This window comes from Carettochelys insculpta, chromosome 14, assembly GCF_033958435.1.
Source record: "Carettochelys insculpta isolate YL-2023 chromosome 14, ASM3395843v1, whole genome shotgun sequence".
Classification (NCBI taxonomy): Eukaryota; Metazoa; Chordata; order Testudines; family Carettochelyidae; genus Carettochelys; species Carettochelys insculpta.
This window is the reverse complement of record NC_134150.1, coordinates 8,724,906-8,752,888: the sequence shown is the minus strand read 5'-3', so window position 1 is coordinate 8,752,888 and position 27,983 is coordinate 8,724,906. Positions and strand designations below refer to the sequence as shown.

The 27,983-nt window shown below is 48.1% G+C and overlaps 1 protein-coding gene across 6 annotated transcripts in view; it reads left to right on the top strand.

Moving 5' to 3' along the window:
* Window positions 1-27,983, top strand: part of DUS2 (dihydrouridine synthase 2) — a 133,101-nt gene that overhangs the window by 86,272 nt on the left and 18,846 nt on the right. For 3 of the 6 annotated variants that reach the window (XM_075008535.1, XM_075008540.1, XM_075008536.1), the window contains 7 exons: window positions 2,900-2,986; window positions 4,662-4,830; window positions 6,328-6,449; window positions 14,519-14,662; window positions 16,117-16,204; window positions 18,141-18,214; window positions 20,195-21,174. In XM_075008535.1, the coding sequence (XP_074864636.1) occupies window positions 2,900-2,986; window positions 4,662-4,830; window positions 6,328-6,449; window positions 14,519-14,662; window positions 16,117-16,204; window positions 18,141-18,214; window positions 20,195-20,435 (925 nt within the window). In that variant the 3' untranslated portion in view covers window positions 20,436-21,174. Of the gene's footprint in view, window positions 1-2,899; window positions 2,987-4,661; window positions 4,831-6,327; window positions 6,450-14,518; window positions 14,663-16,116; window positions 16,205-18,140; window positions 18,215-20,194; window positions 21,175-27,983 lie in introns of those variants that run through there. The other 3 variants (XR_012647444.1, XM_075008538.1, XM_075008537.1) reach the window with 2 other exon arrangements.

Sequence of the window (27,983 nt, the reverse complement as noted above, 5' to 3'; positions counted from 1 at the left end):
AGGTTGTCAGAACCATCAATGTGATGGTGCTGCACAGGGTACATCGCCAGCCAGTATGTCAACACAAAGGGCTACCATTCAGTGGTTCTCCAGGCCCTGGTGGACACTAAGGGCTGGTTCACAGACATCTACATGGGCTGGGCCTGTCGCACCCACGACGCCTGGGTCTTCCAGAACTCTGGGCTCTGCCAGCACATGGGGGCCAGCACGTTCATCCCCCAACAGGAGATCCCAGTCCAGGGAGACATCACCATGCTGCTCTGCACGGTGGCATATGTGGTCTACTCCCTCCAGCCATGGCTCCAGCAGCCATACATGTGACACCTCAACCCAGCCCAGGAGGTGTTCAAGCAGTGCCTCAGCCACGCCCACAATGTTGTGGAGTGGGCCTTTGGGTGCCTTAAGGGGCGTTGGAGGTGCCTCCACACACGGTTGGAGGTCAGGGTCTTCAATGTACCCCAGGTGATGGGGCCTCTTGCATCCTCCACAACACTGTGGAGGGTAAGGGGGAGGCCGATGTGCAGGGGAGGAGCAAGGCAGCCAGCACCAGTTAAGAGCAGCCAGGTGCCGCCCCCATCCCAATGGCCCACCAGGACGGCCTCCGCATTAGGGAGGCCCTCAGGCAGGCCTTTGCGGATGGACACCTGTGACCTGCACCCACCCCCACCCCCCATGCTCTTAAGCCATCCCTACCGTACCCACCTCCACCCCCGCCACAGCCCCCACCAGCACCACACCCGCCACCCACAATCCTTCCCGAGGAGCACAGCATGAAGGGGTGTATGGTAAATAAACATTTATCAACAACTTAACGGTATGTGCAACTATGTAGGGGTGAGGGGGACGTTGTGTGGAGGGGGCGGGTGAGTACCTAACTGGGAGGGGAGGGGAACTCTGAACCTGGAGGGAGAGCTCATTCCAGGGCTGGAGTGGAGGGCTGCGAGCCCCATTGGCCCTGGGATCTTTTGCCTCCCCGGGAGTGGGTCTCCAGCAGGGCAGGGAGGGGGCGGGTAAGGCTGCGGGAGGGACTCGGCAGGGGCAGTGGAAGCAGGCTCAGTGGGAGCGGCTTGGTGGGGGCCAGTGGGGGGGCCGGGAGGCAGGCAGCATTGGCTACATGCTTCTGGAGCATCATGCCAGTGCCCTCCAAAGCGTTCAGCAGCCTCTCCCACACTGCCCTCTGCCACTCCAACTCAGCCTTCGCGAGCAGCAGGTGCCGCTTGGCCACCTTGACCTGGCAGTGGCTGGCTGGGTCCTCCTTAGCCTGGTGGGGGGCCCTCCAGCTGTGGCCTCAATGGCGTGTGGCATGGGATGGGAGCCTGGCTGCCCTCGACATCTGCAGGTGGGCTCTCCCAGCCCACAGATGTTGCAGCTCTATGGAGAGGGGGACAGTGTGTCATTAACGTACTATGGCCCCGGGGGATCTGGCCATGTCACCCCCCCTCCTGGAGCACTTGCCCCCTCCCCGCGGGCTGGGCATCCCATCTGATGGCACAGCAGCTAGGGGGATTCTCAGATGGGTGGCCTTTTCCAGCCCATGATGTGTAGTCCCTGGGTGCTGTCCAGCACTGACCAGCTGCCACCCCTCATGCAGCTGTCCATTGGGGGCGGGTGCTGACCATCATTGGTGGGACGCCATGGGTGCCATGTATCAAGGTGGGCTGGCATGTGTGTGGCCTGGGACCACTGGTCCTGTGTGTGTCCAGCTGGCCAGTGCATTGCCCCAACCCCACCGACCAGGGTGCACACCCTGTCACGTACATACTGGAGAGTCCCTCAGCAACTTCCAGGGATGCCTGGCTGGATGAGTGGGAGTGGATCTAGATGGTCAGGTCCTCTTCCTTGCTTGACCACACAATGGTCTCATGGCCTCCTGGATCCTTGGTCCAGGCTGCTCCTCACCTCTGGGTGCGGCTCATCTGCCGATGTGTCCAGGACCTCCAGGGCGGAGAGCTGTCCCGTGGCCCCAGGATGCCCTGGAGCTCCCACAAATAGGGTCGGGGAGAGGATGACTTGGTCCCAGGCCCAGGCATAGCCCTACCGCAGTTCCTTCACTTTACTGTGTACCTGTTCTGCCATACATTCAGGGTGGCCCCGTGTGAGGAGGCCCCGGGCCAGGCAGGTGAATGCTGTGGTGTTTTGCTTCTTGATGCCGATCCCATGGAAGACCACCTCCTCTTTCCAGAGACCCAGGAGGTCCCACAGCTTCCATTCCATCCAGGAGAGGGCCCTTCCCCCCCCAGAACCCTGGGAGCCCTGCAAGGGCTCGGGGGGGAGGTCCCTGGGGCTCATGCGGGGGCTGTATGCTGGCCATTGCCACATTGCTCAGAGCGTGTAGCTGGAGCTCATGCTGGGGCTGGTCCTAGCATGCTGTTTGCTTCCTGCCATGGGGTTCCTGTATGCATGCTGCCTTAAGGTGACCAGACACAGGGACCATAGAGCCCCACTGCTGCTAGCTGGAGCAGCCCTGCACTCCAGCTGACAGGTGCCATGGTGGACACCTCTTTCGAAAAAGCGAGATGTGGAGCATCTACACATGTACTCTTTCGATTTAGTTTTTCGAAAGTGGGTAATCTTCTTGATACAGGAGTGGAGTTCGGATTTCGACATCTGCATCGCGTTCTTTTTATTTTCTTTTGAAAGAAGGCATTGCATGTGTGGACACTCCTGCCATTCTTTTGAAAGAGGGCCACTTATTTCAACGTTTTGTGCACGTGTAGACATAGCAGAGCTGTTTGCTGTGAAACAGGCGTTTATACCTGCATATAGGGTTACATTCTGCGTATGATCATAAACTGAGACTGACTAGATTTGTCACCACAGAACTGAACTTGTCTGCTAAGAGTTTTCTTATGTACAGTTTCCACTTGAAATCTTGTCTTTTTCTTTCTGTGTTGCAAAGGAAGAAAGAGGAGAGGCCTCAACATCCTGTCCACTGTGAAGTGATCAAAGCGATCTCTGAGGCAGTCACTATTCCTGTAATAGCAAAGTAAGTTGGATTAGTTAGGTGGTCCTTTTAAGGTGTCTCTATCTAGCAATAGACATTAAGCCAAGGAAATCTAACTCTGAGCAGGAAGCAATTAAGTGCAGGAAAGTAAGAATCTCCTTATATATAGGACAAATGAGGTAATTACATTTGTTTTCCATTCACGAGGTTGGAGTGAGTTAGCCATCTGAAATGTCTGTCTTTGTTTTAGTACGGTTTCATGACATGGCACAGTCCTCCTCTCTGGGTAGACATGAGTGCTCTATTTGAGTCCAGCTGCTGAATTCTTTGTGCTTCTAAGCCACCTGGGCAGTGACTGATTATTTTTCTGAGCTCTTGGTTTCTCAGGCATGCTCCTCATTTAGACTCCTCATGGGCAATAATACTCTGCTCTCTGATGATCTAGGCCAATGGTGGGGAAACTTTTTCACATCAGGGCCACTGATCAGTAGACAAATTGTCAGGGGCCACAGAAGTGAGCGGGGGAAAACCCTACTGCTGTGGTCCCCAACTTGTGGGGGCTCTGCACGGGAGGGAGGATGTAGGAGTAGCCTGGGGGCGGGCGATCTGGGCAGAAGGTGGATGTAGGAGAGGAGTGGGGGTCTGGGTGGGACGGATTGCATGAACAGATTGGGGGTGTGGGTCTAGGTGAGAGGAAAGGTACAGGAGGGTTTGGGATCTAGAAGGGAAGGGTCTTGGAAGGAGTGGGGAGAAGGGTGGGGAGTCTGGGCAGGAGGGGATGGGGGTCTGGATGGGAGGCGCACAGGAGCTGTCTGGGGGCGTGGGGTCTGGGTGATGGGGGTGCACTTCCCTTTGCAGCACTGCTGGGTGCACATGGCTCTGTGCCTATTCCCCCCTGCTCCCAGGCACCTCCCTCCGCTGCTCTGATTGGCTGAAATTCCCTGGCTGGGAGAGCAGCAGCAACCAGCAGCAGAGTCCAGAGCCACTTTCTGCTGCCCAACCCCTTCTCAGTTTAAGGGGTCCCAGAAGAATTTTTATGACTGTATTTAACATAAGTTCATATTTAAAGTGAGTTAGCTGTTATAGCTACAAAACACATACATCTTAGGCAGAGGCAGAGTATGCTTTTACTCATTGTTCACTTGCCAGTTTGCTTTCGACTATAATTATCAACAAGGGGTGCCTGTTTTGGAGGATGTATTCTGAGGTGTACGCTGTCCATCGGGAATTGAACTGAGATCATCAAACTTGTTTTGCACAGGCCATCAAACAGCATTTTCATACCAGAACAGCCGACTGTTTAAAAACTGTTACATAGTTGATGAAGCTGTGCTTGTCTCTTTTAAGAAATCTCAGCCAATATATATTCCTTTAGGAAAACTAAGGCAATTTGTACTTATTATGGATGTATCTTGGACTGAGGAGAACTATTCACTGGAAACTGGATTGATATGAGCAAACAGAGGCTGCCTACAAGTCATCAGATGCTAATATCTTGGCATCACTAAGGATCTGTCCTGATTTTGGCAGGCTTTCATATCCTATTACTAATAATCCTCCAAATCATTCATTCTCCCAGAATTTGCCAACAATGAATAACATGATAACCAAGTAGCCTTCTGTAGTGTCATACATGCCCAGTTCTGTTCATGTGAAGAATACACTGTTATCTGCATAGCGGCGTCATGTTAATCGTAACAAAGATGTTCATTTTCAGTGGTGGATCTCATGACTTCATCAAAGAATATACTGACATTGAAGCCTTCCAACAAGCAACCGGTGCTTCATCAGTAATGATAGCTCGTGCTGCCATGTGGAATCCATCCATCTTCAGAAGAGATGGCCTTTGTCCCTTGAAGGAAGTCATGCAGGAATACATCAAATATGTATGTGTGGGAAAATTTTAATTTGTAATTAAGATGATTTAGCGAGACAAGTTCGTGTAAGATGTTTTTAATTCCTCATTGTTTTTCAGTAAGTAAAGCTCCTGTAATATTTTTGTGCATTGCATAAGATGAAAACTACTACAATTTTTACCAGCTTTTCAGTGAATACATCATTGAGTTTTTGTCTAGGTGATGGTCTTACCTTAAGTAAATTTTTGTGGGGACAAGTTACCTATTGTGCTTGCCTTTTCTCATTATTGATGCTCAGATTTTAGAAAGATTTCTCAGGCTTTTGGGACTACCTCAAAATCTCTGCACTTTTGCAGGACTAGTGCTAGTAGTGCCAAGGCTGTGAATTCTACAACAGTGAATGTGATACTAAATGCAGCAAAGTAAGAATAAAAAGATAAATTCTGTATAGGCAGGCAACACACTTTCATGGTTTTCTAAAGCAATTTAAAGTACTGTAGAGAATTATTTTCCTCATCTAGAAAGTGTTAGGGTTTTTTCTAATGGCAGGAAAGCAAAGAGAAAGTTGTTCAGCTGTTTCATTGTAGTGTTGTAAATCAGTTGGGTTTGGTCCTGCTTAGAGCAGGGGGCTGGACTCGGCTTTTTTTAGGTCTCTTTCAGCTCTATTGTTCTACGATTCTATGATCCTATGAAAGAGAAGCACATGTAAAAAAATAAAGGAATTGGACTTCAGTCATTTTGACAGTGTCTTAATTTTTTATTATTCAGTTTTTTAGCCACCATGAAAAAGGCTACATTTAAAAAACTCTATAAAAGTTAAATTTAAAATAAGCTAACATTTACAGCCTAAAATGCACAATATAGAAATTTATTTTCAGCCCTACTAAAGGTGTGCCAAATTCATTTGTGCTGTTAAATCCATTGTCATTGGAGTTAACCAACAGATTGGGCCAAATTAGTCTTTGGAGTTGGCTTTGTTAAAAATATCCCTAAAGCAGAATTTATAGTACAGCTCATACTACTGCTGAACTGTCAGAGGTAGCTTATGTCGAAATCAACAAAGCATTTGTGAATGTGAATAGTTACTGGCCTGGTTACACAGATGAGTAGATTGCTCAGCTGGAGCCCCATCCCCATATAACTTTCATTTGCTCAAATCTGGAGGGTAAAATCAAGGAATGATGAATGACAAAGAACAAAAATCAAATTAATGGAACTTCCACTGTACCCAAAGGTGTAAAATCCATTAATTTGACTAGTAAAGTAGCATGTGTGTGAAATTCTTGTCAAGTTTTTTTGTTTTTCGCATATCTATAAAAAGCCAATAAAATTCTGATTTCTTTTTCCAGAAAGAAGAGTTCTAGACTTTATTAATCCATGATACTGACTTAACTGAGAAATATGTACACTATGCTTTATATCCTGTAAACTGTTTTGAAATGCAGCCAGAAACATGTGAAAGGTTAGGTAGTATGAATAGTTCTTTCTTCAGTGTATTTTTATAGATTGCATGTCTCTTTCTTTCAGGCAGTGAGATACGATAATCACTATACCAACACAAAGTACTGTCTGTGTCAAATGTTAAGAGAACAGTTAGAAACCACACAAGGAAAGAAACTGCATGCAGCACAGTCTATTCAAGAAATCTGGTAAGCATTTTATGAGGAAGTGGGAACTGCTGTACTGGATTGGACCAATAGTTCATCTAGTCTGGGATTATGTCTCCAGCAGGTGCCAGCATTTTCTCTGTTGATGCCATCCAGATGAGCTGATTCACAGGAGATTTGTTTCTGCCACTTTCAGAGTATAATTCTGTGCTTGCAACATTGCTGTTTCACAGACCTGCCTTAGCAATCCATAAGCCTTTGGAACAATGTTTTGAACAATCTGTTTAAATACCAGATAACTGAAGAACATTTAGGGTTTTTTTAATAAATGAAAAATATCTGCATAGTTAGTAGTGTGATTTCACACTGCTTCCTAGAGATATTGACGTTAAATTGACCCCAGTAGAAGTTTTGGCATACTACAGAGTTTTTATTCTCTTTGTCTGGGTCTACACTGCAAACTTACTTTGAAGTAGCATGCAGAGCATCTACACACACTTTCCCTTACTTTGAAGTTAACTCTGTGGTCCCTGCCAGCCACCTGAAAGGAAGCAGCTCCCCAGCAGTCCTAGGCAGGAAGCTGAGACCGTGTCACAAGCAGGGGCAGCATGAACTCCCACTCGAACTGCCCCTGCTTGAAGCACCAGACAGCCTCTGCACTCCCTGGCCACCATGGCAGCACGCCAGCACTTTCCTGCCCTCCGGGGGCCCCAGATGAGAAGTCTGAGGGGTCACAGCACCCAGGCAAGGTCCATGCCAGTAGGTGACCCTCCTGGACCGAGGACGAGCTGAGGGACCTCCTTGCTCTGTGGGGGGAGGAGGTGGTCTTTCAGCAAACTGGCAACCGCAGAGGAACACAAAGGCCTTTGACCAGCTGGCCAGTGGCCTCACCACCTGAGGTCACCCTGACTGCACTGGCAGCAGCATCTGCATCAGAGTAAAAGAACTCCACCAGGTCTGGTGCAGGTCTCAGGGACAGAGCTGAATTCTGTATTGGCTTATGTAGCTGTAAAGTTGTAACTTAACTGGAATTGCATAGCCTGTGATGGCTTTTTGATTTGCTTTCAGATCCCAGATTTAGTATTTAGACCATCAGGTAGAGGAATGAGCTTTTCCTGTAGGATGAGCAAACTTTGCAGTAAGTCTAGGAGAGATGATGAACATAGAATCTCATGACTCTAGGCATCATTACCTGGCAGCACATAACTAACTGTACATCATCTTAGTTTTCAAAGCACATATAACTTACTTGAAATAAGTTTATTTTCTAATGTATTTCAACTAATTACTAAAATGGGGTCGTCAAAACACATACATTTTCTGCTAATGCTAATAGAAGTCAATTTCTTCTTCAAGTGGTCCCCGTGGGTGCTCCACAATAGGTGTCGGGCTCGCCCGGCGCCGCAGATCGGAATTCTTCTAGCAGTTTCTATTGGATCGCGCATGCGCTGATGCGCGCCGCTCCCTTGTGCACCCTCGGTCATGTGCGCGATCCTGTCCCCGCCAGTTCCTTCTCAACTGCCATCGGCTGCAGACGGAATCCGCTCCGGCTGAAGCCTGAGACAGATAAGATAGTTGTTTTTGGCTACGTCTACACGTGCAGCCAACATCGAAATAGCTTATTTCGATGTTGCGACATCGAAATAGTCTATTTCGATGAATAACGTCTACACGTCCTCCAGGGCCGGCAACGTCGATGTTCAACTTCGACGTTGCTCAGCCCAACATCGAAATAGACGCAGCGAGGGAACGTCTACACGTCAAAGTAGCACACATCGAAATAGGGATGCCAGGCACAGCTGCAGACAGGGTCACAGGGCGGACTCAACAGCAAGCCGCTCCCTTAAAGGGCCCCTCCCAGACACAGTTGCACTAAACAACACAAGATACACAGAGCCGACAACTGGTTGCAGACCCTGTGCCTGCAGCATAGATCCCCAGCTGCCGCAGAAGCAGCCAGAAGCCCTGGGCTAAGGGCTGCTGCCCACAGTGACCATAGAGCCCCGCAGGGGCTGGAGAGAGAGCATCTCTCAACCCCCCAGCTGATGGCCGCCATGGAGGACCCAGCAATTTCGACGTTGCGGGACGCGGATTGTCTACACGGTCCCTACTTCGACGTTGAACGTCGAAGTAGGGCGCTATTCCTATCTCCTCATGAGGTTAGCGACTTCGACGTCTCGCCGCCTAACGTCGAAGTTAACTTCGAAATAGCGCCCGACGCGTGTAGACGCGACGGGCACTATTTCGAAGTTGGTGCCGCTACTTCGAAGTAGCGTGCACGTGTAGACGCAGCTTTTATGTGTTAGTTCGTTGTTTGTCACTATTATACAAAAAAAAAAAAAAAGAGAGAAGAGCATATTAAATAGCAGACAGAAGAGGAACGAAGGAGAGAGGGGCGGACAATAGGCTGTTAAGCCGTCCGCTGCCCTGAAGGCCGTGAATGTTATTTTGGGTTAGAAAGCACTGATTAGTGGCTAAGTACCCTATTAACAGTAAAGACTCACCGCGATGGCTTCCTCGGGGTTTAAGTAGTGTGAGTCATGCTGCGAGGCATGCCGGTCTCAGATGGGCATAGTGAATGCATTCGTTGCCTGGGGGAGTCTCATGTTACCCAGAAGTGTTCCCACTGCGCTAAGCTTACAGCCAGGGCCAGGAAGGACAGAGAAATGAGGCTCAAAATGATCTTGTTTGATAAAGCCCTCCAGCCTGAGCCGCCGGAGAAGCCTCACACAGAAGGGCCCTCTGGGTCGCATAAAAGGAAGGCAGCCTCTTTGACCCCCTCTGTGCAGAAGAGGAGGAAACTCTCCCCGGCTCAATCCTTGCCGGCAGTCCCAGCGAGCAGTACGGGCAGAACGCAGAGCCCCCAGCCACGAGCTGATGAAAGCGGCAGCGCAGCAGCGCACGTGGCCGAGGCCGGGCCTCCGACTATACAGCAGGCGGCACGGAAGGCGCCACGAGCGCCAGCGCGGCAAGCGCCGGAATCAGCGGTGCCACTGCACGTGGCACCAGCTCCCGCAGCGCCGACGGCGCAGGGGCACCCAGCATGGGGCCTGCCGGCGCCAGAGGAAGCTACCCGTGTGGCACCGCTGTTGACGGTGCCGAGCGCGGCGCTGACAACGGGGCCGAGATCCCCAGCATGGGAGGGGGCGGTGCCCACCCTGCAAGGGAGGGGCAAGGCTAGAGCTAAAACCCAGCACCTTAGTCCATCTCCAGGCAGGGCTGTGATGCCCTTATCACCCAGCCCGCCTCCTGAGATACACACGCCGCACCGCTGGGCGGCAACTCCACCGGCTTATTTCGGGCCTCCCTCTCCGTTCCTCCAACCAATTTTGCCGTGGCTCAGGCCACCTTCACCATTTTTGGGCATGGATCCCCTTGAGTACTATCACAAACCAGCTTCACCACTATCAATGTCGTCACAGAGATCCCGCTCTCCCAGACATCATGGGTACACTCCCCGATCGTGGTCCAGGTCTCCATCACCGGGCCCTTGCCCATGTTGCTATGGTTGTCCTCATCATGCTGAACACAGACACTGCAGGTCTAGATCCAGGGGCAGGTCCTCTCCTACTACTCGTCAATACTCCCGTGTACACTCTCGCTCTGGGACGGGAACACAATTGTCCCAGGGGGAATTAGGTCCAGAGTCCTGAGACTTCCCTTCACAGCCCACCAGGGAGCAAGTATACCACTGAACTCGGGAGCCAGAGGATTTGGGGGAGGCTTACCCCAGTGGTTCCTCCTCATCCTCCTCAGATGAGGCCATTGCCCCCGGGGATGTCTCCCCTCCGGATGACCTTAAACAATTCCAGGAGCTGTTCAAAAGGGTAGCATTCACGGAGGATATTCAAATAGCAGAGGTGCAGGAGAAGCACCATAAACTCCTGAAAAATTTGAGACCCCCAACTTCATCTAAAATCACTATCCCGCTGGACGAAGCAATTATGGAGTCAGCCACTAACATATGGCAGGCTCCGGCCTCTATTCCGCCTACGAACAAGAGAGCAGATAAGAAGTACTTCGTCCCAGCCAAGGGCATGGAGTTCCTGTTTAGCCACCCATAGCCCAATTCTTTGGTGGTCAAATCGTCCCAGCAGAGGTCGAAGACGTCTCAGTACAAATCAGGGGGGTCGGATAAAGATGCTAAGAAATTAGAGCTGTTCGGCAGGAAGGTCTACTCCTCCTCTACCCTATTATTGAGAATGGCAAATTACGCGGCACATCTATCAAACCATAACTTTGACAATTACTCTAGACTCACTCCTCTCATGGATTCACTTCTGGAAGACAAGAAGCCAGTGTTAAAGGCAATTGTCCAAGAGGGCTACGCGGCATCGCGGACGGGAGTCCAGATTGCCCTGGACGTGGCGGACACAGCGGCACGTTCAACAGCTGCAGCAGTGGTAATGCGTAGGGAATCCTGGCTCCAGACGTCCAGTATCCCCAGAGACCTACAGGCGAAGATCGTGGATCTTCCTTTTGACAAGCAAAAGCTGTTTGCGGACTCAACCGACTCGGTCCTCCACTCCAGCAAAGACTCGAGGGCCACGCTTAAGACCTTGGGTATTTATACTGCCCCATACAAAAAAAAGAAATTCTATCCTCAGCAAAGACGCTACGCTTACCAACCACAGCGCGCACAATATCAGCGAGGCTATGACCAAAGGCGCCATCAACAGCAGCAGCAGTACAGGGCCTCCAGGCGACGTTCTCAACAAGGCCGTACACCCTCGGGGCAAGCCCAGAGACAGCAAGTTTGACGGGTATGTCGAGGACTGCACTATCAACACCATCGCTCAATGCCATTCTCATCTCATGTTCCATCATCGCCGCAAACCATTCCACTCCCAATGGCAAAAGAGCACAACAGACAAATGGGTGCTAGAAATTATAGCCACGGGTTACACGATCCTCTTCCAGTCACTTCCACCGACGAAACCTCCCACCCGGCCTCATCTCAGGGACGCTGCCCACGGGGTGAGGCTGAAGCAGGAGGTAGATCACCTCATGTTCATAGGGGCGGTGGAAAGTGTGCCGGAACAATTCCAAGGGAAAGGTTTTTACTCACACTACTTCCTAACAGAGAAGAAAACAGGAGGCTGGAGGCCGATTTTGGATCTACGGGGCCTCAACCGTTACTTGCGCAAGCAGTGCTTTCGGATGATTACAGTTGCCTCCATACTTACGGCACTGGACGATGGAGACTGGTTTGCAGCCCTCGACTTACAAGACACTTACTTTCCTATTACAATCCAGCTGGCACACAGACGCTTCCTCCGCTTCATCGTCGGCGGGGAACATTTCCAGTACAGGGTTCTTCCATTCGGCCTATCCTCGGTACCCAGAGTCTTTACCAAAACCCTGGCAGTGGTATCAGCCTACCTGCACAGACAGGGGGTGTTTATTTTTCCATATCTGCACGACTGGGATACGTGTCACCGCAAACACGTTTACTTCGCTGGGCCTAGTTATCAACCTCGCAAAGTCAAAGACCGAACCCACGCAAGATATAGAGTTCATAGGGACATGCATAAACTCTATCACATCAAGAGTATACCTGCCCAACGCCCGCTTCCGCGCCATCAACTCCCTGGTGCAAGTCATGATGTACAGCCCCACGGTGCCGGTCCTAACATGCCTGCAACTGTTGGGGCACATGGCGGCAGCGACGTTTGTGGTACAGAATGCCAGGTTACACATGCGAAGCCTGCAGCATTGGCTGGCGAGTGTTTACAAACCGGCATCCCACACTGTCCACAGGGTAGTGTCGCCCACAACGGAGGTGCGCAGATCGCTAGCGTGGTGGGAAAATCCCAAGAACCTGCTAGTGGGGGTGCCCTTCCACCAACCACAAATTTCTATTTTTCTTACAACCGACACTTCCCACATAGGATGGGGAGCGCACATTGGCAGCAAGGTGATGCAAGGGCTATGGTCCCCTGCGGAACAGACTCTGCACATAAACATACTGGAGCTCAGAGCAGTGTTCAGTGCATGCAGACATGTTCGGGAATACCTGCACGGCAAAGTAGTCGGGATCAATACCAACAATACCTCCACTATGTTCTACATCAATCGACAAGGAGGGGCACAATCTCGTGCGTTATGCACGGAAGCAGTCCGATTGTGGAACTGGTGCATCGCCAACAACATAACGTTGAAAGCCTCGTACTTGCTGGGCACCCACAACATGAAGGCAGATCAGCTGAGCAGGCGCTTCGCACTCACACACAAATGGCAGATCCGCTTTGACCTGCTACAGCGCATATTTCGTACATGGGGGTTTCCCCAAGTCGATTTGTTTGCCACCCAGTACAACAAGAAGTGTCCCCAGTACTGCTCCAGAGCAGGAATGGGGCAGGGGTCCCTGGGGGATGCATTCATGATTTCATGGAAGGGCCCTCTACTCTACGCATTCCCCCCCACAACGCTTATCCACAAGGTTCTGCAGAAAGCCAGAAGGGAGAGAACTCGCATGATACTCATAGTTCCAACTTGGGACCGGCAACAATGGTTTCCCTTGCTTCTGCGCATGTCAGGTCGTCCACCACTCCCCCTACCAGTGGCGCCGGACTTACTCACGCAGGCTCAGGGGTCCATAGTGCACCCGCACCCTCAGGGACTACACTGACAAGCATGGTTAATCTATAGCTCAGCACCTTAGAGAGCACGTGTACGGAGGGAGTACGACAAGTCTTGGAGTGTAGCCGAAGGACCTCCACCAGGAGGACTTACAAACAGAAATGGACATGCTTTACAGCCTGGTGTTCCACCAAACAGTTAGCTCCCCTTGACGTTCCTATAACTGTAATACTAGAATACCTATTGGACCTCAAACGAGACGGGCTTTTTCTATCCTCGCTAAAGGTCCACCTCGCCGCTATATCAGCTTTTCGGCATAAAGAGGAAGGGCCCACCGTATTCACCCACCCTATTGTCACAAGGTTCTTGAAGGGGCTAGTAAACCTGTACCCCCCTTGAAAACGGCTACCGCCGTCGTGGAGTTTGGACTTCGTGCTCAGCGCGCTATTGGGACCACCCTTCAAACCATTAGCCACGGTACCCCTCCAAATCCTTACTATGAAAACAACCTTCCTTCTTGCGATTACGTCAGCCCGCAGGGTGAGCGAGCTTGCAGCAGTGATGGCAATGCCACCCTGCACAGTATTCTCAAAGGAGGCAGTGATCTTACGGTTACACCCAGCCTTCGTTCCAAAAGTTTCCTCGGAGCTCCATCTTAATGAACCAGTAGTTTTACCCTCATTTTACCCGAAGCCTCACAGCTCCAGCAAGGAGGCGCGCCTACATCTCCTAGATGTGAGAAGGGCGTTGGCCTTTTACATAGACAGAACTAAGTCCTTCCGGAAAACGGACAGGCTTCTGGTGTCTCTCGCTCCCAGGTCAAAAGGGGAAGGCCTCTCTTCCCAGAGAATTTCAAAGCACATTGTGTCCTGTATAAAAATGTGCTACGAGCTTCGAAAGACCCCTTTGCTGGCCCCGCCTAGGGCTCACTCCACCAGGGTGGTGGCGGCATCAACAGCCTTCTTCAAGGGAATCCCGTTAAAAGACATCTGTAGAGCGGCGACCTGGTCATCCTATGACACCTTCGCCAAGCATTACGCCCTGCATCGGGTGTTCGATGAGGATACCCATCTGTCGACAGCAGTCCTCTCGGGGGCAAGCTGCACATGAATCGATTACCCACCTCCTTACTTGGGTTACTGCTGGGTAGTCACCTATTGTGCAGCACCCACGGGGACCACTCAAAGAAAAAAGAGAAGTTACTCACCTGTAGTAACGATGGTTCTTCGAGATGTGTCCCCGTGGGTGCTCCATCACCTGCTCATCCTCCCCGCTTCGGATCTCTGTCTGGTGTTTTTCAGGAGCATCCGAGGCGGTTGGTCAAGGAACTGGCGGGGACAGGATTGCGCACATGACCGAGGGCGCGCAAGGGAGTGGCGCGCATCAGCACATGCGCAATCCAATAGAAACTGCTAGAAGAATTCCGATCTGCGGCGCCGGGCGAGCCCGACACCTATTGTGGAGCACCCACGGGGACACAACTCGAAGAACCATCGTTACTACAGGTGAGTGACTTCTTTTTTTTATAGTGAAGTCTTTGAAATGACACATTTATATGAAGAAACAACAGCTTTTCTGGAAGCTAAGAAGGCATCATTAAAGTCCATGTTAGAAGATGAAGATGACCAGATGGAAGACACAGATGTGATAAAAATGGCTGTTAGATATGACAAGTAAGAATGCAAAGTTAATTCTTCACCATCTTTTTGAACTTACAGTTAACACTTTTGTCTGATGTTGGTACCTGACAAAACTTTGTGACTTCTGTAGGTGAGAATTGGAAAATCAAATATTACAGCACCTTCTTGGGTAAACTTTTAAAGAGGAAACCACCTCCATGCCTTGTCATGAAATAATGCACTACAGTAAATCATTATACAGAATTTGAGGCAAGAAATGAAAGAATCTCAACATTGATCTAAACAAAGCTGATTTTTCTTTTAAAACTTTATCGTGTATAATTCTCTTTAATGGAATTTAATTAAGCCATAGTACATTTTTCTAAATACTGTAGTTTTTTCCCTGCAGACACACACAAGTTCCAGCAGGAAATCACAAAGTTCATAGTAATTAGCAGGCGCAAAGTGTTTTCTCTTCTAAAAAATAATTTTGATGTGATTGGCCAAGTGTATCATTCTCATGAAATTATTTCTCTTAAGCCTATATACCGTGCAGGAGCAAGCGCATGAATAATTTTTCCTTAATATGTACAGGAAGTCTTCAGAAGATGTCTCTAAACATTGCCTGAGAGATTAAATTGAGGGACTGTGGGAACCACAATTTGTAAACATTATTACTGATCTAAGATTGCCTATTTTTGAAGTGATCTTGCAGAATAATTTTGTTATACTTTGCTTACCCAAACTCTTGGAGAATCTGTTGGACTTGCCCCATAGGTTAAGTATTATACAAGGCACCTTTCAAAGGCACTCTTTTTGCTTTCAAACTCATCAGGAGTAAAATGTGAGTCGCTAAAGATTGAACACAATGTCTCTGTAGTATTTCTATTCTCTGCCTATAACCTAGGAACGATACTCCCTCTTTGATAATTGAAGCAATGTTTACCTTTCCTATGCATCTGTTAATGCTACTTTTTCATTACAGAACCAGTCTAATTCTCCTCTTCCAAACCCTTTCTAAGTAATAAATTAATTCCTGGAAGTTTTTAAAATTACTGTTGGAAAATATTTATGGTAATTATCTGTTAAGTGATAAAAAACAACCAACAAAGTCCTTTGGTGTGGCATGTCAGTTTCAGCCTGAAACTCAGTAGAATTCCTGGTAATTTGAACCAACTTTCCTATAAGTACCTTATCATATTGCTTGTATGACTCTACTTAGTTAAGGTAGGAGATGGTTAGTAAGGAACCAATATGTAATATTAGTTTTCAAAAAACAATTTAAAGCTGTATTAATGGAACAGTTACCTAAGAAAGGGGTCGAAGCCCTATTACATGTGAGTTTTAAAATTATACCAGTAATAAAAACTAGTAAAAATACTATAGTAATCAGTCATACACTGATAGATTGCCTGTCTAACCTAATATATGTCTGTTATATAGACATTTTTTATACAAACGTATTCATTACAAATCGTGGGATTATTTTGTTTTTCTTTTTTGTCTAGGCGAGAATATCCACCACAGATTACTCCCAAAATGTATCTCTTGGAATGGTGTAGGAAGGAAAAGCACCCTCAACCTGTTTATGAAACCGTGAGCCTCTGCATTTCTCAGCACAAGTACAAGGCAGATCAGCACTGTCAGGAAACTTGTTTTAAAAATTGTTGACATAGTTGCTAGACTGCTTGGTATGGACACCTGTAGATCGTAAAGGCTACATCTACACATGCCCCGCCCTTTTGGAATAGGCATGTAAATGAAGCAGGTCAAAATGCAAATGAGGTATTGATACAACTATTCAGTGTCTCATTTGCATATTGTCAGCCACCTGGAGCATCGAAAGTGCTGCTTTCAAATTGCAAACTAGCCATGTAGACGGGGTTCCTTCGAAAAGAAACCCTGATTTCACGAACACCCTTCTTCCCAAAAGAAACTGGGCAGGGCAAGAGTAGACATAGCCAGAGAGTAATAGCATGAAATAAGAGCGAATTTCTGCAGCATAAAAACATGTGAAATTTGATCTCCCTTAAAATCCACTGAAAATGGCCATTACTATTTTCTGTATAAAACGTGTGAATTGTTGGCGTACTGATGATCGTGAGGAACTCAAGTATTGAGTAGGCTTTCCTCTTACAATTCATTGTATCTCAATTCTGACATGCCATTCTTTCAGCTACCCATTCTTACTTCAGGGGGCCACCCAGTTTTATGTCCAGATTATAAACATTTTCAAACTGACTAATAGTATTTTTTTAAATGCCAATTCCCTGAGTTTCTGCAAAAATGTGTGTGCAGCTTGTCTGCATTTTCATTGTGTCTCTGTGTAAATCGATGATAATTCAAAGTGTGCCTAATACTGAGAAGCTAAATGAGACATGGAATATTAGAATGCAGCACTGCAGAATTCCCAGAGTTGTGCTTATTCTTGCTCATGCCATCTACGATGTCACAAGTCTGCTTTTTCTTTCTCTGTCTGGGCAGCAGCAATTTTTACAGCTGCTGTGGTAGATAAACAAGAAATACATGTTCACAAAATAGGAAAACAAACAACTGACATAAAATAACATCTTTATTTTGAAATTCTAACCATCTTCTCCATAGCTTTGGGAAGAGAGGGCTTTCGAAATCAGGGTGGTTGTTTCAAAAGGCCCCCGGGTACACAGGCGGCGTATGATTCGAAACCGGCAGTTTCGAAGCACGTGCAGCTGCCATTATGCTAATGAGGTGCTGCATATTTATGACAGTGCCTCATTAGCGTATTCCGAAGTGCCACATTACCATAGCCCCTCTGAAAGGGGTTAGTGTGTCTACAGCCCACATGATAAGTGCTATGCTAGGTAGGTAGTGCTTATAGAAAAGTAAAGAAACCTGTAATGGTGTGATATGGTCCTGACACTTTTATCAGTATAACTATTGGAAAGTTTGAATTTAGAGTCTTTTTAACATAAGAAAAACTAAACAAGTAATAAAATTGAAAGGCAACAGATTTAAAACTGAAAAAAGGACATACTTTTTTAATACACCACAATATTTTGGAATTACTTGTTGGAGGATGTGATTTAAATCCAAGACCTTAGCAAAATTCAAAAGGGTTACAAGTGGACATGAATAATATCAATATTTTTATTAGATGGCATAAACATATGAGAGACAAACCCTCAATCTCTTACTGACAAGTGTTAGGAAGAAATTTCTAGTATGCACAAGTCATTATGTAATTGTGACAGGATTTTTTTTGGATACTTGCTTATGTTGCATCTGCTGGTAGCTGTTGTTAGATGTAGGATACTAGGATAGATGGGATAAGGGCAATGTAAGCAGTTCTTGAAACAGCTCTAGTTTGAACCATAGATTTCTTGAGTGCTTTGATCTCGTGAGGGATATTTTGCAGTGTGAAGGCTTAGAATGTTAATGGTGTTACATGTTCACAGAGTATAGACAAGACTAGAAAGGATTCTGTGTTATTGTTCATTTTACAAAATACAATTATTTATATCAAGTTACACCTGTGTTTCTCTCCTGTCTCTAGGTTCAAAGATCACTAGACAGATTATTCTGTTCAGTTGTCACAGTAGCTCAACAAAAATATAGATCAACCTTATGGTAAGTCTTCTCTGACGTGGTCTAACTAGGCCTTAGTAGAATTGATTCTGTGATGTGCTGTTGTTCCTCACAAACATTGGGAGGAAAAACCTTTGAAGGAAAATCTTGAAAAAAGTTCCTGTAAAGTGGTCCAAGATTAAATAAGACATATACCAAGCAGGAGCGATTCCCATAGTCAAGGGCCCTTCATAGCAGAGAGACTGTCTCTAATAGTAGGTATACTTAATCTTTCCCACGATTTTCATAATATTCCTTCAGGAAGCAAGGGGTTTTTGAGAGGAGATGACCATCCTCATGGCAGTAACTTTCACTCAGCAGCAGGCTTCTCTTTCTTTCAAGATGGAGAACAGATACAACCTGTTGAGCTGAGTGAATAATTGGTCAGAAGAACTTGGTTTGTTACTAACCAAAACTTGTTTTTCCCCCTGCTTTGCTTGGTGAAATTAAAAGCCAAAAACATTTCCTTTGGGTCAGTTAACACTGACATTTTAAAAAATGGATGGCACTTTTGCTCTTGAGCAGTAACAAAACTTACGGCATGTATAAAGTGAGAGGTAGTTGAAGTAGGGAGCTTGGAGTAGGGGATTGGGGTACAGGAGGGTGTGTGGGTTATGGGAGAGAGTTTGGGTGACAGAGAGAGTTATAACGTGGAGCAGGTGATTGGAGTGGGAGAAGGGCTGCAGGATCCAAGTGGGTGCAGTAGAGGATACAGACCTCAGGGAGGGATTAGGTTGCAGGAAGGGGTGGGTGCTAAGTGCAAACTCTGGCTAGGAGGCACTTGCTGTATGTGGCTGGTGGTCCAGCAAGACCCTCAGGCAGGCTGTCTGTCTGCTGCAGCCCTGCACACCACTCAAAGCAGCTGGCTTCTGAGGCCATTGGGTGTGTCTCTGTGCAGTGCACCCATTGGAGGGGAAGGGGGTGGCGGGTGTTTCAAGCTGTTTTAACCTGTAAGCACTTCTCCTTTAGCTCTAATTGGCCAGTTTCTAGACAGTGGGAGCTACCAGAATAGTGCTGCAGGTAGGGGGAAGTGCATGAAAACCTCCCTGTCCCAAGGGGCACACTGTGCAGATACACACATGGGCTCCAGCTTCCTGAGGGTCCAGCAGGCTGGATCCAAACCTTTGGCAGGCTGTATTTTGCTCACCCAGATCTAGTAAGTTACAATTTGAAGATCAGTGTTGGATAAATCCCCTTTTAATATGTACATGCAACAGACAGAAGGTTATTTTAGAAGTTTTGCTTCCAATGGTATAATTGTCAATTGGAATTCGATGAAATACTCAAACATCTGACAACTTCCAGCTGGACCATCATTCTCATGCCAAGCTTAGCTGAAGAGAAACAGAATCCTTTCATGTATGAAGTTTAAAGAACATACAACCCTATACTCAAAGCCAGTTTTCTGGGTTTCAGTGCTGCTCGAGCTACTCCCGTTTTTGTTGATTTCAGTGGAGTTAAACTCACATTAGTGATACATTTGGACTTGCGGGTCAGTCCATAAATTGAAATTGTATGTGATTTATTCATGACTTCTGGTGTTAATCGGAGTAAAGATTGCAACAATTAGCCAAATTCCCACTGACATTCTCCTACCTTCTGAATAAAGATTTTGGGGACTGTAAGTAGAATCATGGGGCTGGAAGGGACATCAGGAGGTCATTGAGTCCAGCCCCAACTTCAAGCAGGATGAACCCCAACTAAGTCATCCCCGCCAGGACCTTGTCAAGCTGGGACTTTCCATTTGGCTCAGTATTCCTAGAAAGGATTTTCCTACTTGGAACAACACCCTACTGCAACACAGGCACCTACAAAGATGTGCATATGTCTGTTGAACTGAGCACCCTTGTTTTCCATCTGTTAGACTGTCATTAAGTGTTCCATACTGTTTATTTCATTGTGTTGCAGCAGGTATGTTACACTGTGCTTGGCACTATGCAGGCTTTTCATCTGTTTTTACCCGTGCTCTGTCTTACTCTTCAGGGACAAGTCAAAGAAGTTAGCAGAACAGGCTGCAGCTATAGTCTGTCTTAGGACGATGGGTCTCCCAGAGGGGAAGTTTAATGAGGGAGAAAACCACCTGATTAACAAACGCAAGAGAGAGAGCCAGGAGCTATTAAACAACAAAGCACATGAAGATGACCTACTTGTTGAGGCTTCACATAAAAGAGCTCATGTCACAGAGAAAACTACTGACTTCAGCTCTTCTGACATGCCACAATAGCATGAAAAGCAAAAGTTCCACAATTTTGCAGCTACCAATTCACTCACTCTTTTATATCCTGCTGTTATATTTCATCTAGACTCAATCGGAGACAGGTAAACTCTGCCCAATTGTGAACTAGATAAATGTCTTTTGATTTCTGCTTTGCTGCCTTTCAGAAAGGGTAAAATAGCCGTCTGAATTAGATCCCAACATTAAATTCTGTTTCAATAGCAAATATTTTCAGTTTAGTCTTTGACATGCTGAAGTTTTTGTTTGATGCATTTTATAAGTAGAAAGAAGAATTTTAAACATGCAAAAGAGGCTTATAAGCGATTGTTTCCAACTGTTGGAGTTTTGGTGTAGCTCCATCAACTGAAATAAGAACATTAGATATTGCTTCTCTGAAAATACAAGTAAAAAAATTACAGCAGGTTGTGTCATGATCCCTAGAGGATTTTGTATGAAGAAGACATTAGAAACACAATTCATTGTTGACGAATGACACCAAAATGACTTACCTATTTATAAATAATGTTTTTATTTTAAATGGAAGGGTCCACACTAAACCATGTTTTCCAATGGAAAAGCAATATCTGAGGTTGTTTAGAGTTTTTAAGTCCAAAAGATGTACATGGTAATTAAAATGGCTGCTGCACAAATCTTATAATTTTAATAAATTTCTATACTTTTTGCATTTGACTGAAAAGTAATTGCAGTTTACTTCCTGCTTTGTAGACTGCAGTAAAAAAAGGGGTATTAGAAGGTGCTTTCAGAATAACCATTTCCTCACTGAGATTGAGATATGGGCCAACAGCATTTGTCAAGGCCATTTTTAGGCAGTGACGAGAAATGGTCATGCAGATATTATACCAGAGTCTGATTCATGCCTGGAATTTTGAAGGCAAAATGCAGGTTACATGGCCCACTGATAAGAAGCACTGCAAGTTGTCTGCAATCCAGGTTTGCTGGGCAGGTCAGATTTCAGAAATTCCTGCACACTTTATGAGGAAAGACATGATTAGGGTACCTTCGGGATCACTGGAGCTCTTCTGGATCACCATCCACAGTTGCCTGTCAGAAAAGCCTGTGGCATACTGCTGAATTATCTATGCTACCATCCACCCAAGGGAGGAAACTCTCTCAATGCAAGGTGCAAACTGCAAATCCTGCACCTCTGGAAGAATGTATATTAAATCCCCACATCCCCCATCTATCTGTCCAAAATTAACGCCTTGATTCATAGAAACACAGGGCTGGAAGGGACCTCAGGAGGTCATTGAGTCCAACCCCCTGCTCAAAGCAGGACCAACTGTAACTAAATCATCTCAGCCAAGACTTTGTCTAACTGGTACTTGAAGACCACTAGAAAAGGAGATTCTACCACCTCTCTAGGTAACGCATCCTAGTGCTTTACCACCCTCCTAGTGAAATAGTTTTTCCAAATACCCAACCTAAACCTCCTCCAGTGCAAATTGAGACCGTTGTTCTTCCTTCTGTCATCTGTCACTACTGAGAACAGTCTCACTCCATCCGCTTTGGAACCTGACTCCAGGTAGTTAAAGGCTGATATCAAATCCCCCCCTCACATTTCTCTTCTGCAGACTAAAGAAGCCCAAATCTCTCAGCCGGTCCTCACGGGTCATGTGCTCCAGCCCCCTAATAATTTTCCTTTCCCACCACTGGACCTTCTCCAATGTGTCCACATCCTTTCTGTGATGGGGGGCCCAGAATTGGATGCAATACTCCAGATGTGGCCTCACCAGTGCAAATAAAGGGGAATAATCACTTCTGTAGATCTGCTGCAAATCTCTCCCGTCCCCTGCTTAGTCTCATCAGCAAACTTGCTGAAGGTGCAATCCATCCCCTCATCCAGGCCATTAATAAAGATGTTGAACAAAACTGGCCCAAGAATTGATCCTTGAAGCACTCTGCTTGAAACTGACTGTCAACCAGACATCGAGCCATTGGTCACTACCCACAACAATCTCGCCAGCTTTCTGTCCACCTTACAGAACATTTATCCAATCCATACTTCATGAACTTGCTGGTAAGAATTATGTTGAAGACCATATCAAAAGCTTTGCTAAAGTTATATTATATCACATGCACTGACCTCCCCAGGTACACAAAGCCAGTTATTTCATCATAGAAGGCAATCAGATTGGTAAGGCATGACTTACCCTTGGTGAATTCATGTTTAGTATTCCTGATCACTTTCCTCCCTTCCAAGTGCTTGAAAATGGATTTCTTGAGGATCTCCTCCATGATTTTTCTGGGGACTGAAGTGAAGCTGACTAGACTGTAGTTCCCTGGATTGTCCTTCTTCCTCTTTTTAAAGATAGGCACTACATTTGGCTTTTTCCAATCATCCAGGACCTCCGCAGATCTGCACGATTTTTTAAAGATAACAGCCAAAGGCTCTGCAATCACATCTGCCAACATCTTCAGCATCCTTGAATGCATTGCATTTGGCACCATAGATTTGTGTATGCCCACCTTTTCTAAATAGTTCTTAACCGGTTCTTTCTACACTGAGGGCTGCCCACCCTCTTCCCAATCTTTGTTGCCCAGTTCAATAGTGTGGGAGCTGACCTTGTTTGTGACAAGAGAAGCAAAAAAACAAGGACTGAGTATTGTACCTTCCTCATCCAGTCAAGGGACCATGCCCCCATCTGATCACTCTCTCATTGCTAACATGCCTGTAGAAATCTTTCTTGTTACCTTTCATATTCCTTGCTTGCTGCAATTTCGGTTGCACATTGTCCTTCCTGATTACATCATTGCATTCTCGAGCAATATATTTATACTCTGACCAGTTGTCCACTTCTTGTAAGCTTTCTTTTTGTATTTAAGCTTCTCATGATTTCACTGCTAAGCCAAGCTGGTTGTCTACCATGTTTGCTTGTCTTACTGTGAATCAAGATAGTTTGTTCCTCTGCCTCAAGTAAGGCTTTTTAAAAATACTTCCGGTTCTCCTGGACTCCTTTCCCCTTTATGTTAGCACCTGAGTGATCCTACCCATCATTTCTCTGAATCCCTGAAGAGTGAGGTTAAGCCATGCACGAGGATGCTGGCTGACAGTAGAGACCAGGTGACTTTTAATAGCAACATTTTAATGTGGCCTTTTCAGTCCCATGTGTTACAGAATTTCATTCAGTAGGTGGATGGGGTTGGAGAGCTGATGGGCATCTTATCAAAGAAAGACGCAGCCTTTGAAAAGTCTTTGAGTGGGCTGCCGTGCTTCTCTCTCCCTTTGAATTGTGGTGTTTATTCAAAGGTTCTGTGCACCCTGTGAAACCTTTGCATAAATGTTCCTATCATCCTCCACAAATAAAACGTAAGGATTTTGTGACATAATTTTAGGTCATGTTATGTTTGCACATAAAAAATAATGTTTTGAAAAGTTTTTTTCTCCTGAAAGCCAGGGAACTTATGACCCTTTGTGCCTGCACAGTACTCATGTGCACCTTAATATCAGTGTTGTGGTCACCACTAAGGCTGTGTCGAGATTACAGTGATTTGTTGACAGAAGTTTTTGTCGGAAGGTATCCAATAAAACGTCTGTCAGCAGATCACAGCCAGATTGCCAAGTGGATTGCAAGAGCGATCTGCTCTGTCTACAGAGAGCGGCTGGACTACCTGGCCGTGCTCTTGACAAATAGCCAACAGACAGGGCTGCCTGGTGTCTCAGAAGCCCTGTCTGATGACAGAGGTCCCCCCAGAATATCCAGACTGGCTTTCTGTCAACAGATCTCTGTCAACAGAGGCGTTATGCCTTGTGGGGAGTGGGGTAAGACTGTTGCCAAAAGTGCTGCATTCTGTCAATATACTGTCGATAGAATGCCTTGGGAATCTGGGCACTCCCTGTGTTTTGTCGACAAAACCTTCTGGTGTAGACATAGACTAAGGGCTTATGGAATATTTGGGCCAAAGAGGGGTTTCAAATGCAAGAAGTAGAGGAAAGAGCATAATGGAATTTTTGTACCCCAGTTCTTACTCTTTGAAGTGCCCAGAGAAGTCATTCAGCAGAAGGTTAGCAACTGAAGTCATGGGGTGGGAAGCCTAAGAGTCAAGGCCTGTGTTGCATGCTTTTACACCATTTTCTTGTTCTTGAAAATTGGCCCTATGTGACACCCACACAAAGTACATGTCGTAAATATCAATCATGGCACAAACAAAATGCCTCAGGAAATAGAGTTGTAAAGCAACAGCAGGTGGTCAGCACACAGATGCACATTAACCATGCTTTTACATTACCTCTGTGCATCAGTTTAGGATTGGTGAGTAAGGGACTGTTTGATATTTGACATGACCTGTTGTGGGGAAAAGAGAAGTAAAAATTACACACAGGGAAGTAATAGAAAATAAGAAAAGATGCTGTCTCAATTCAGTTTCCAAAGATAAGTTTTAGCATTCAGCTACGAAACGAATATTGTGATTTGGCTGAATCAAACTGAAACATCATTAAAATAAGTTAATTGTTTAGCAGATCTAATGCTTTCAAGGAAATGTTTAATAATTACCTGATTGCAAATCATCATTTTATCTAATGTAACATTTATATAAGTAACCACAGTTAGTTGAATAATATATAATTATGGTAGGATAAGTGGTGTATCATTGCAAGCATGAAAGTGAGATGCTGCTTGACTGTAATGAATAGTTCAGGCTAAATTTGGCATTCATGTAAATGAAAAATGGTCAGAAAATGGTTGCATACAAAGTGATTTATGGCTCCTATTTGATGTTCTCAATGTGAGTCAGAAAAAACAACTAATGCAAGTCTGTAGTGTTTTGTCTACACTGGCAAGTTACTGCACTATAAATATCTTACTCATGGGCTTGAAAAAATATGCACACGCACACACACACACACACATGCACCGCAAGTGCACCAAGTTATAGTACTGTAAAGCACCAGTATAAACAACTGTGACCAAACTGCTGCATCGAAGTGTAGAGTGTAGACAAAGCCTCATTAGCCATGTCTACACGTGCACGCTACTTTGAAGTAGCGGCACTAACTTCGAAATAGCGCCCGTCATGGCTACACGCATCGGGCGCTATTTCGAAGTTAACTTCGACGTTAGGCGGCGAGACGTCGAAGTCGCTATCCTCATCAGGAGATGGGGATAGCACCCTACTTCGACGTTCAGCGTCGAAGTAGGGACCGTGTAGTCATTGCGCGTCCCGCAACTTCGAAATTGCGGGGTCCTCCATGGCGGCCATCAGCTGAGGGGTTGAGAGACGCTCTCTGCAGCCCCTCAGCTCAATGGTGGCCGCGTGGAGCAGCCCCTTAAAGGTCCCCTCCCCCTCCCTTCCTGTGCAGGAAGCTGAGGGAACATGCAGGCACCAGCCCAGACATGCGGCCAGCCTGCACGTCCCTCAGCAGCCACAGGACCATCAATGGCCGCCCGGCAGCGCCCCCAGGGGACCCCCCCCCAAGGGGAGCCAGGGCAGCCAGCCCAGCCAGGCGGGCAGCCAGGCTGGCAAGTGGCAGCGGGGCCCCTTCTGGACGGAGGCTGAGCTGCGGGACCTGCTGGGGCTCTGGAGCGAGGAGGAGGTGCTCCAGGTAATGGGGAGCAAGAGGCGGAACGCAGATGCGTTCGCTCAGCTGGCCGAGGGCCTGGCTGACTGGGTTCACCCTGCCCGCACTCCTGATCATGTCAGGAGTTAGGTGAAGGAGCTGCGGCAGGGTTATGCCCGGGCCCGGGATGCAGCCGGCTGATCTGGGGCCGCCCCCGTCACCTGCCCCTTTTACAGGGAGCTCAGGAACATCCTGGGCCCCCGGCACACCTCCTCCCCTCCAGCTACCCTTGATACTTCGGCTGACGAGCCCCAGCAGGCCCCTCAGCCGGAGTCCGCCCAGGAGGTAAGCCCCGCACCCCGGGGGTGCCCCCCGGAGCCCACCCCCGGGCCATCACGGCAGGAGGAGGAGGAGGAGGAGGAGGGGGGCTCCTCCTCCGCAGAATCCGGGCTGCAGATCCTCCTCTTGCCATCCCGGAGCAGCAGCTGGGCCTCCGCCCCCCGGGAATCTCCGGACCGTGGGAGTGGACCGACAGGTATGTATCCCCCTCTGGTGTACACCCCTGGGCTTGAGGGGCGGGGGGTAATAGATATGTGTCCAGGGCCCCCCACATACTCACATGGCCATGGCCCCAAGGACAGCAGGGCCATGTCCCTCACAGCAGTGCATCAGCCCCTGCCCCCCCCCCACCTCGCACGACAGTGCCATGCCCCATCCCCGGGGCAGAGGGGAGCGGAACCTCGAGGGGCCCCTGGGAGGAGGGGGTGGGACACCCCACAGCAGCAGCAGCAGCAGCATGTGATGGAGTGGGGGGAGTGCAAAAGGGAGACTCAGGCTAGATATGAGCAACAAGAGCCGAATAGCTCCCAGGGGCAAACGATGATCCTGGGGCTACAGTTGGCAGGTGACACCTCTGCCCTGAACCAAGAGGAGGGAGGAGCCGAGCTGGCTTTGAAATCCGGGGGGGGAGGGCGGGGGCCACAGGTAGAGGCTAGGGGAAGGGAGAGCTGGAAGGCAGCCAGCCTGAGGAGGGGGAAAGCTGCATCCCAGAGGGTCACCCCTTGGGGTCTTCTCCCCAGGACGGGTTGGAAGGACTGTCTCTTCTGACAGCTGGTGCTGTCACTCCTGGGAGAAACTGGGCATCTGTGGCCTAAGAAACCTTTCCTGTCAGACCCTGCGGAGTGAAGTGAGAGTCGCTCCCACCAGGGGACGGGGTGCAGTGCAGGGGGACCCCTGAACCCCATCCATCACAGCAGCATCTCCCGGGGACGGGGATGGGGAACCTGCAGCACAGGGCTGGGGGGACAAAGGCCATGGCTCGAGGCCCACACTAATGCCTGTCTCCATTCTTCTTCCCCCCCCTCCTCTCCTGTGTCCCGCAGCTGCACCATCGGAAGGGCCGGAAGAGAGCGCTGGCGAGGCATCAGTGGTCCCGGAGACCCCTCCGGGGCCATCGCTCCAGGCAAGCCCCTTGGCCAAGGACCGACCGGCCCCACGGCGGGCTAGACGGCGGACCCTGCGCCACCACCAGCCGACGGCGACGGACCCCCAGCTGCTGGCCATCCACCGTTGGCAGCTGGAGGTGGCGGAGCAGCGTCTGCGGTGGAGCAACACCGCGTCGAACTGCAGGAGCGGGCGCTGGCCTGGCGCCAAGAGGCATGGGGGGCCTACATGGAGACTTTCAACCGCCTGGTGGACTACCTGGCCCCCCATGCCACGCCGGCCGCCGCAGCACCCGCCGCACAACCAGCTGCTCCGCACGTCGCTGTCCCGTCCACCGTCGCCCCGCCACCCACCACCGAGGGCCGGAGCGCCGAAGGACCCCTGGAGCCAGCTGAGACTCGCCGGGCATATCTTCCGGTTCGCCCCGCCCCCAGCCAGCCCCAGACAGGGCTGCGGCTGCAGTGGGGCTCCCGGCCTCCCACGCCCAGTGCCAGACTTTAGGGGCGAGGGGCCTGGGACGTGGCCCCCCCCCTTGTATATAGTTGTGACTTATTAATTTGTGCCCCCCGTTTGCCCCATCCCCCCCATGTAAATAG